Source organism: Hipposideros armiger, unplaced genomic scaffold (assembly GCF_001890085.2).
Source record: "Hipposideros armiger isolate ML-2016 unplaced genomic scaffold, ASM189008v1 scaffold_347, whole genome shotgun sequence".
NCBI lineage: Eukaryota > Metazoa > Chordata > Mammalia > Chiroptera > Hipposideridae > Hipposideros > Hipposideros armiger.
The window spans coordinates 93,497-103,814 of record NW_017731697.1 but is presented as its reverse complement, the minus strand read 5'-3'; the positions used below and the strand labels follow the sequence as shown (position 1 = coordinate 103,814).

The 10,318-nt window shown below is 41.5% G+C and overlaps 2 protein-coding genes across 3 annotated transcripts in view; one reads left to right on the top strand and one right to left on the bottom strand.

The window, feature by feature from the left end:
• Nucleotides 1–10,318, top strand: part of PRSS38 (serine protease 38) — a 127,828-nt gene that overhangs the window by 107,107 nt on the left and 10,403 nt on the right. The window lies entirely within an intron of this gene.
• LOC109392774 (protein SET-like) lies at nucleotides 2,656–4,013 on the bottom strand. The gene is given in 2 exon segments (XM_019661418.1): nucleotides 2,656–3,769; nucleotides 3,771–4,013. Coding segments are annotated over 2 exon segments (864 nt in total). The 5' UTR covers nucleotides 4,005–4,013; the 3' UTR covers nucleotides 2,656–3,139.

The window sequence follows — 10,318 nt, the reverse complement described above, 5'->3', positions numbered from 1 at the left end:
CCGGCTGAGTGGTGCATTTGTTAAGAGCTGGCTTGGGACGCCAGAGGGCCCCGGTTTGGATCCCACACATGAGGGCTAGTGACACTGCCCTCTACAGCTAAGATGCTGAACAACAGCTCAACTTGGAGCTGGGCTGCCGTGAGTCACCCAGAGACTGCACTGCAGTGGGTTGCCATGGGCTACCGTGAGCGGCCAGCAGCTGCCCTGAGCAGCTGTCAAGAAGCCGGCAACTGATCTGCCTCGCTCGGGAGGAGCGCAATGATGGTGCCAACTTGGGCCAGTGAAGCAACATCCTCTACAACTAGACTAAAGAACAAAACAACAGCAACTTGTCTGTTCCCCTCCCCACTATTCCCCAATAAAAATCTTAAAAAAAAAAAAAAGATTTGTCAATTTTGTTTATCGTTTCAAAAAACCAACTTGGATTCATTGATCTTTTGGGTTTTTTTGCTTGTTTGTTTTTTTTGTTTTTGTTTTTTTGGCTCTATTTTGTTTATTTCCACTGTGATCTTTATTATTTCCTTCCTTGCACTCACTTTGGGCTTATTTTACTGTTCTTTTTCCAGTTTTCTTAGGTGTAAAAATAGACTATTGATTTGAGATTTTCTTGTTTCTTTAAGTTGACCTGCATTGCTATGAATTTCTCCCTTAGGACTGCTTTTGCTACATCCCATAGATTTTGGGTCATTGTATTTTCATTTTCATTTGTTTCAAGGTATTTTTTTATTTCTTTCTTGATCTCATTGTTGACCCATTCATTATTACTAGTATGTTTTTCAGTCTCCATGTCTTTCTATATTTTCTAGTTTTCTTCTTGTAATTGATTTCTAGTTTCATAGCACTGTGGTCAGAGAAGATGCCTGACATGATTTCAATCTTCTAAAATTTATTGAGAATTGCTTTGTGGCCTAGCATGTGGTCTATCTTGGAAAATGGTCCATGTGCACTTGAAAAGAATGTATATTCTGTTGCATTGGGGTGAAATGCTCTAAAAATATCAATTAAATCCAACTGGTCTAATATGTCATTGAAGGCCACTGTTTCTGTATTGATTTTCTGTCTAGAGGATCTGTCCATTGGTGTAGGTGGAGTGTTGAATTCCCCTACTATGTTTGTGTTACTGTTGATTTTTGTCTTTATGTCGGTTGATATCTGTTTTATATATTTAGGTGCTCCTATGTTGGGTGCATAGATGTTTACTAGGGTTATGTCCTCTTGTTGGATTGATCCCTTTGTTATTATGTAATGGCTTTCTTTGTCTTTTATTATTGTCTTTGTTTTAAAGTCTATCTTATCTGATATAAGTATTGCTACTCCAGGTTTTTTCTCATTTCCATTTGCATGCAATATCTTATTTCATTCCTTTACTCTCAGTCTATGTGTGTCTTTTGATCTGAGGTGGGTCTCTTGTAAATAGCATATGCGTGAGTCTTGTTTTCTTATCCACTCAGCTACCCTATGTCTTTTGATTGGAGCATGTAATCCATTTTCATTTAAAGTGATTATTGATAGTTATATAGTTATTGCCATTTTATTATTCATATTTCAGGTCTCTATTAGTTAATTCTTTTTTACCTTCCTTGTGCTTCAAGAAGCCTTTTAACATTTCCTGCAATTCTGGCTTGGTGGTAATAAATTCCTTTAGCTTATTCTTTTCTGGGAAGCTCTTTATCTCTCCTTCAATTTTAAGTGATAGCCTTGCTAGATAGAACAATCTTGGTTGTAGGCCTTAGTTTTTCATCACTTTGAATATTTCCTGCCATTCCCTTCTGGACTGCAGAGCTTCTGTAGAAAAGTCATCTGATAATCTTATGGGAGCTCCCTTGTAAGTAAGTAGTAGTGTATCTCTTGCTGCTTTTAGGATTCTCTCTTTGTCTTTCACCTTTGCCAGTTTAACTATGATGTGTCTTGGTGTGGGCTTGTTTGGGTTCATCTTGTTTCAGATTCTGCACTTCCTGGGCTTGTGTGTCATTTTCTTTCACCAGGTTAAGGAAGTTTTTGGTCATTATTTCAAATAGGTTCTCAATCCCTTGCTCCCTCTCTTCTCCTTCTGGTGTGAATGTTGTTGCACTTGATGTTGTCCCAACAGGTCTCTTAAACTATTTTCATTGGTTTTGTTTGTTTGTTTTTTGTACACATTTAATTTTATTGTAACAAAGCAACTTGTACACTTTTAACATTTAAAACTGAGCATCATCTTTCCTTTCCAGTGAAACAGTACTATTTTTTTTTAGCTGAGCCATCCTGCCACCTGTTGGCAGCTCAGTGGCAGCTCAGCTCAGGCTGGACTCGAACTGCTGTTGCTCAGAGCTCAAACCTTTGAGCGAGCTCTTAACCAACTGAGCCACTCAGCTGGCCCTCCAGTGAAACAAAAAGAAAATTTTAAAATAAAGAGGAACAAAATTACAATAGAGGATGTCAATTCTGAGTAAGATCCTACAGCTTCTGCTGATTCTCCCATCGAGTGGCAGGGCTCAAGTCATCATTAGGAGAAAATTTTATTTTAAAAGTGTCATCTTAAACTGCAAAGATGTCTGTGAAATATCACAATTAAACATGCCAAAGGAGAATTCATGTTGTCAAAATGCCCACTTAACCCACCCAGACATCTCAAACCCACCCTTTGCTGACCTTCTATAACCCCATATTTTTTTGTTTTTTTTTCTTTTTTTAAACAAGAGAAAGTAGACAGATACATGTTGGTAAATGCTAACTGTCCATATTCACATAGAGACACAGTGTAATCTCTGAGCCCAATATACAGAGAAAGGAGGAAAAAAGCTAGAATTCTATGCACTACTACACAGGGGCCTAGCACCCTCCAGCTTCCAGCAGAGCTAAGGGAGCAGAAGGTTTTTCTTTTTTCTCCACAGAGCATGGTGGTGTTGATTCCATAAAGTTTTTGTTGAGATAGGAAGGGATAAAAATGAATTTGGAACAGAAAGGGGCAGAGATTCTTTTCCCACTGTATTCTGCTGAAGTTATTTCCCCCCAAGTAAGGTGAGAACCATGGTGTAAAGGAGAGAAAAGAGACCTCAAAAACAGGGCGACCGAGCACAAGAGGAAAAAAAAAAAAGATTGCAACTTGCTCCCAGGGACTGGAGAAAATTAAAAAAGGTTGGAATCCATCAATGTTCTATTAGTCATCTTCTCCTTCATCTTCCTCTCCTTCCTCCTCATCATCATCTTCACCTTCATCCTCATCCCCTTCTTCATCAATATCTTCCAACTCTTCTTCTTCTTCATCATCTTCTTCATCATCATCTTCTTCTCCTTCCCCTTCTTCATCATCCATGTCAGGAACCAGGTAGTACTGTAGTGGATTTGGCCAAATATCATCTTTGATGACTTCTCCTAACTCATCTGCACCTGCATCAGAATGGTCAGTAAACCAGGTAAAGAAGCTCTCCAGTTCCTCATGCTGTCTCTTCCTGCTGGCTTTATTCTGTGTTTGACTTGAACGTTTCATCAAATCCTTTCCAGATTTCCATTTGATTTCAGTGGAATTTGAAGATGGATCACCACTCTCATTCAGATGAAATTCTTTGGAGAGAACTTTATTTTCGAAGTAAGGATTTTCATCAAAATAAAAATCTATTCTGTAACCTGATTTAATATCTTCAAATTCTGTCACATCAACTCTTGTCAAATAATGCAGCACTTCTTCATCTTCTTCCCCAAGCAGTGCAGACACTTGTGGATGGTTGACAAATGTTGTTACCCAAAAATTTGGTATTTTGGCAATCAATTCTGACCTCTTCTGAAAAAAATGGCTGGCGGAGTTTGTTATACTTCTGTTCTACTTTCAAAATCTCCTCACTGGCTTGTTCATTAAGTCTGTCTATTTCATTTTGTACTTCATCAATATGTTCAATTGCTTCTTGCTGTTCTTTTTCTCTCTTTGGCACATCCAGAGAGGTCGACGTCTTCTCCAGCTTGGGGGCAGGAGGCAGTCTTGGTTTCTTTGTTTGAGGTGAGAGTGAAGACTGGCGTTTGGGGGCCATCCTGTGAGGAAAGTCCGAGAATGAGACCCAAAAGGAGATGAACGTCTGGAAGAAGCTCAGAACTCTATTTTCATTGTTTTTTTATTCTTTTCGTTGCTGTTATTGTTCCAACTGGGTGAATTCTGTTACCTTGTCTTCTAAATCGCTGATTCAATCGTCTGCTTCATCTGATCTGCTGGTGAATCTTTCTTTTTCTTTTTTTTTTTAATTGGGGAACTGGGGGATGGGAACAGTGCTGGGGAATTGGGGAAGGGGAATAGAGAAGTTGCTGTCCTTTTGTTGTTCAGTCTAGTTGTGGAGGACGTTGCTTCACTGGCCCAAGTTGGCACCATCATTGCGCTCTTCCCAGGTGAGGCAGATCAGTCGCCAGTGGCTGCTGGCCACTCATGCTGGCTGCTAGCTGCACACGGTAGCCTATGGCAACCCACTGCATCAGGGGCTGCAGCCTATGCCATCACCGTCGCCAACAACTCACGGCAGCCCAGCTCCAGGTTGAGCTGTTGTTCAGCATCTTAGCTGTAGAGGGCAGTGTCACTGGCCTTCATATGTGGGATCTGAACTGGGCCCTTCTGGCATTCCAAGCCAGCTCTTAACCAACGCGCCACTTGGCCGGTCCCTGCTGGTGAATCTTTCTAGTGTATTCTTCATTTCAGTTATTGTACTCTTTATTTCTGACTGGTTATTTTTCATAGTTCCTATATCCTTCTTTATGCTTGCTGTCTCTTTGTTGAAATTCTCACTAGGTTCCTTAACTATTCTTATAATCAGTATTTTAAACTCTGTCTCTGACAGGTTGGTTGCCCCCATTTCATTTAGTTCCAATTCTGGAGGTTTCTTCTGTTCTTTTATTTGGGACATGTTTCTTTGTTTCCTCATTCTGGCTGTCACTCTATGTTTGCTTCTATGTATTAGGTAGATCACCTATGTCTCTCAGTCTTATGTCTCTTAGTCTTTGCTGGGTGACTTTATGTAGTATGTGTCCTTAATAGTCGAATTGTGCAGTCTCCCTAATCTCCTGTGCATGTGTTCCAGGAGTGTCCCTTGTATTGTGTGTGTTCCCTTGTTGTAGTTGGCCTTGATTGCTTTTAGCTTGTCGGAGGGTGGCATTGACTCCCAGGCTGACTAGCTATGAGGATTGGCGATGCCCACAGTGTATGAGCTGCTATGTGAGTGCTGATCCCTCAGAGGAGTCTTCGCCCCTGCAGGCTCCTGTGCCTGTTGAGAATTCCCTTTGTGTGTGCCCATTGTGGGGCTAACCAGGTAGTGCCCTGGTGTGGTCTGAAGCTGGCCTCTGGGTGTTTTGTTTCTGGTGTCTCTTGGGTGGGGCTCTCATGCTGGGTAATTTCAGCCCTGCCTGTTAGTGGCCCGTGGCTACTTAGTAGGTGCCCCAATGCTGTATGTAGTTGGCTGCTGCCCATGCTGGATCTGGAGGCATGTGGGGGTGGCCTGTCTGTGAACTGAGTCTGGCAGCCACCAATAATGCGCTTGAGACAACTTAGCAAAAGGCCCAAGGCCCCCTAAGCCTGTTGTCACCTATCAGCTGCACGTAAGGCCCAACTGTTGAAAGAGGCTCCTTAAGAGCATGTGTCTGGCTGGTTTACCTGGTGTTGAAAGTGCCCTCAGTGATGCAACACTAGCTGGACAGGATGGAGTTCAAGTGAGTCACAACACATGGTTGGTGGTTTTTACAATGTTAATGAAGATTCAGATCTTACGCCTGTATGTAGCCTGTAACCATCTTGTTCAGTGCCCCAAGGACACTATAGCGAGCCTCCATCTCAGGCCCACAAGTTCCCGAGAGCTGTCCCCGAGTGATTACAGTGCAGTTTGGGGGGTGGGGGTCACTGTTCACCACTAATATCTCCCCAGGCCATTGCAGATTGTTCATTGCTGTAAAAAACCTCCTCCATGGTTTGTGGGGGTTGAGCCAGTCACCCAGCACCCAGAGTACCCCTGGCAATGCAGCTGTAGGTGGGTAGGGTGGGGTTACAGGGGGTAAAGGGTTTGGTCAGTAGTTTCTACAAATTCAGTGTAGTCTCAGCTCCTGGACTGGTGCTGAGCCTACAACTACCCTGAACAACACACACACACACACACACACACACACACACACACACACACACAAAGAACCAACAATTAAAACAAACAAAAGTACAAAAACAACAAAACACACACACACACAAAGAGAAAACTAAAAAAATACCAAAAAAAAACTAAAACAAACAAAAATAACCAAAAAACAGAAAAGAAGAAAAAGAAAAAAAGAAAAGATAAGAAAAAAGAAAGGAAAAACAGAGAAAAAAATGCTTAAGTCCAGCCACCACCCATCTATTCTGCAGTGCAAGTATTGGCTTAATGCCCTCTAGCAAACTCCCCCAGTGAGTTGTCTGCTGCTGTAAAAAACCTCCTTCACAGCTTGTGGAGGTGGGGCCAGCCACCAGGCATTCAGAGTGCCCCTGGCAATGCAGCTCTAGGTGGGCAGGGCAGGTTTCTTGGGTGCTATGGGTTGTAGTTGGTGACTTCTACAAAGTCAGTGCAGTTTCTTCACTGGCCTGCAAAAACTCGCTGAGAATACCACGGCCAGTCACCGGAAGGTGGGCTTCGCCTCTGTGAACAGGTCGCCTGGGTCTCAGGGCAATGCTTCTGTAGGAGGATGTGAAGGGTGAAAGAGCTCTGAGCTTCTGAAACCCCAGTACTGCCCCTGCAGCCTGATGCTGAGTCTGTGTGTGTCAGTGGCTCTGGCTGCCCTGCAGGTAACCTCCCAGAAAGGTGGTGGTGGGGGTTGGGGGTTGGGGGTGTTTGCTGTGAGAGGTGTCTGGTACTTTTGTGGCTCTGACCACCCCAGATCATTTCTCCTGGAGTCTGCTTTTATCACTGAGCAGACAAGGGTGGGGTGAGCTGTGGGAGGGTGGGAGGGAGGCAGCCAGGTTCCGAGTCTTTGTTTTCTGTTTTCTGCCTGGCAGTGAGGACTTAAACCACAGTCCTCACCCAAGGTCTCTGCCCTGAACACTGGGTTCAGCCATCTTATATGCTGATCCCTCAGGCAGGACTGTAGGCCACAGGGAGTGCTCCTGAAGCTGGGATTCTTCCCTCTCCTGAGACTGCAGCAAGCTCCAATCTGCATCCTGGGGACTTTTGCTCCTCCCCTTTGCTCCTCCCCCACTCGCCCGATTTGCCCACCTTCAGGTGATTCGATTTGCGGGTCTCTCAGGCATTTCCTATGTGATGAGCCAGGAGTTCTTTGTTGAATTATAGCTGTTCAACTTGTTGTAACTTCTGGAGGAGATTTCAAGAAGCACCGCTCATGCAGTCATTTCTGTGATGTCATCTCCATCACCCTATCTTTTTTATTGGAACATGTAATCCATTTACATTTAAAGTGATTATTGATAGATATGTAGTTATTGCCATTTGATTAATGGTTTTCTGATTGTTTTTGTACTTCTTTTTTCCTTTTTCATTCTCTTGCTCTCTCGTATGCTGATGGTTTTCCATAGTGTTATGGATTCCTTTCTTTTTATTTCATGTATATCTCATAGGCTTTTGGTTTGTGGTTACCATATGCTTCATATACAGGGTCTGACAATTAAGTTTGCAAACTTGTTGCAACAATGTTGCTAACCTTTTTTGATATTAGAGGAATTATTCATTATGAGTTTTTACCAACTGGACAAAACAGTTAACTAAGTTTACTATTTGGAAGTGCTGAAAAGGCTGCGTGAAAAAGTTAGACTAAAACGACCTGAACTTTTTGCCAACAATTCATGGGTCTTGCATCACGACAATGCATCAGCTCACACTGTCTGTGAGGGAGTTTTTGGCCAGTAAACAAATAAACAAATAACTGTATTGGAACACCCTCCCTACTCACCTGATCTGGCCCTCAATGACTTCTTTCTTTACTTGAAGATAAAGGAAATATTGAAAGGAAGATATTTTATGACACTGAGGACATCAAAGGTAATCCGATGACAGCTCTGATGGCCATTCCAGAAAAAGAGTTCCAAAATTGCTTTGAAGGGTGGACTAGGTGTTGGCATCAGTGCATAGCTTCCCAAGGGGAGTACTTCGAAGGTGACCATAGTAATATTCAGCAATGAGGTACATAGCACTTTCTCTAGGGTGAGTTTGCAAACTTAATTGTCAGACTGCATATGACCCAGCAATTTCACTTCTGTGTATTTATCTGAAGAAATACAAAACACTACTTTGAAAAGATAATATGCACCCCTATGTTCATTGCAGCTTTATTTACAATAGCCAAGATATGTAAACAACCTTTTGTGCCCATCAGTAGATGATGGGATAAAGAAGAGGTGGTACATATATATAATGGAATATTACTCAGCCATAAAAAATGGAATCTTACCATTTGCAACGACATAGAGGGACCTGGAGAGTATTATGCTAAGTGAGATAATCTGACAGAGGAAGACAAATATCATATGATTTCACTTATATGTGAAATCTAAAAAACAAAATAAATAAACAAAGCTGAAAAAAACTCATACATACAGAAAACAAACTGTTAGTTGCCAGATGGAAGTGGGGTTGGGGAGGCAGGCTGAAAAAGGTGAAGGGCTTAAGATGTACAAATTGCCAGCTATAAAGATAGTCATGGGGGTGCAAAGTACAGCACAGGGAATATAGTCAATAATATGTAATAACTACATAAGGTGTCAGATGGGTAATAGATTTAATGGGGAGATCACTTCGTAAGGTATATAAATGTCTAACCATTATGTTGTACACCTGAAATTAATATAATATTGTATGTCAACTCTAATTGAAAAATAAATTTAAAAAAATAACACATTCTAGCAACTTTGGATTCTGATTTATTTTCCCTGAAAGTTTTGTTTTGTTTTGTTTTTAGTAATTTGCCAGGAATTAGTTTGCTGAATCTCTCCTGTAGTTTGCCGCTACTGATGTCTGTGCTCAGTTTTTTTTTCCCTTAATTCTTTTACTTATTTTTTCTTCTAGCTTCCTAGGAGTCACCACTGTTTCTTAATAGCTCATTGGTTAGCCAGTATTTTGGGCCAAAGTTGTGCTCTAACACCTGAAACTGTTCAGGCATCTACCCTTTGCCAGTCAGTCATATGTAGGGGTTAGTGAGCTCATTCAGAGTCCACGTGATTCTCAAGTCTGCCTCAGCTTTTATTTTCTACTCAGCCCACTCTGTCTTCCATGTGTATGCATATAGTTTCCGAGTCAGACTAGGGATGAGTGGAGATCTATCTAGCCCTTCTATGGCTCTCTTATTTCCAGAGTCCCCATAATATTTGTCAGTGACACTGTTCACCCTCCCCTTCCCCCTCAAGAACCCCAAGTACAGACCAATAATGCTATGAGTTTTCCTCACTCATGTCTTACATAGCTTGATACTTTAACTGACAGTAACAAGTGTGGCTTTTTTTTTTAGTTTCAGTGTACAAAGCATTGTAATAGACATTTACACCCCTTACAAAAGAGGACATACAGATGGCCAATAAACATATGAAAAAATGATCAATATCACTAATCATTAGAGAAATGCAAATAAAAACTACAATGAGATATCATCTTACCCCTGTCGGAATGGCTATCATCAATAAATCAACAAACAAATGTTGGCAAGATTGTGGAGAAAAGGGAACCCTTGTGCACTGTTAGTGGGATTGCAGATTGGTGCAGCCACTATGGAAATCAGTATGGATGTTCCTAAAAACCAAAAAAAAAAAAAGGAACTATCTTATGACCCATGACCCAGCAATTCGCCTCCTGAGTATCTATCCAAAGAAATCCAAAACACTAATTTGAAAAAATATATATAAGTTTATTGCAACTGTGACTTTTAACTGTCCTCTCTGAATCAAGTTCTTTCCCCCTGGCAGAAAAACTGATTGTTTTCAAGCCAGCCCTACCATTGTAAAACCACCACATTGACAGAGCAAGGATGGAGTGAGGGTCGAGATGGTGAAGCCCCAGGCAAATACTGGTAGGTCACAGTCTTCTATCATTGTTGACCTAAGATCCACCAGTTATTCATAAATAGCACCTTTCAAATTTTCTTTGCTTTTGATTGATCTCTAGAGCCCTAAAGTGTTTTTTTAAACAACTTTGTCCAATTTTATACTTGTTTATTGGGAAAAGGATTTGCTGACATCTTTACTCCACCCCAGCCAGATGTCCCATGTATAGATTTATTTCTAAATTATTATTTTGTACTATCCGTTTACTGCTGTCTCTTTTTTTTTTTTTAAGATTTTTATTGGGGAATTGGGGGGATGGGAACAATGCTGGGGAATTGGGGGAAGGGGAACAGACAAGTTGCT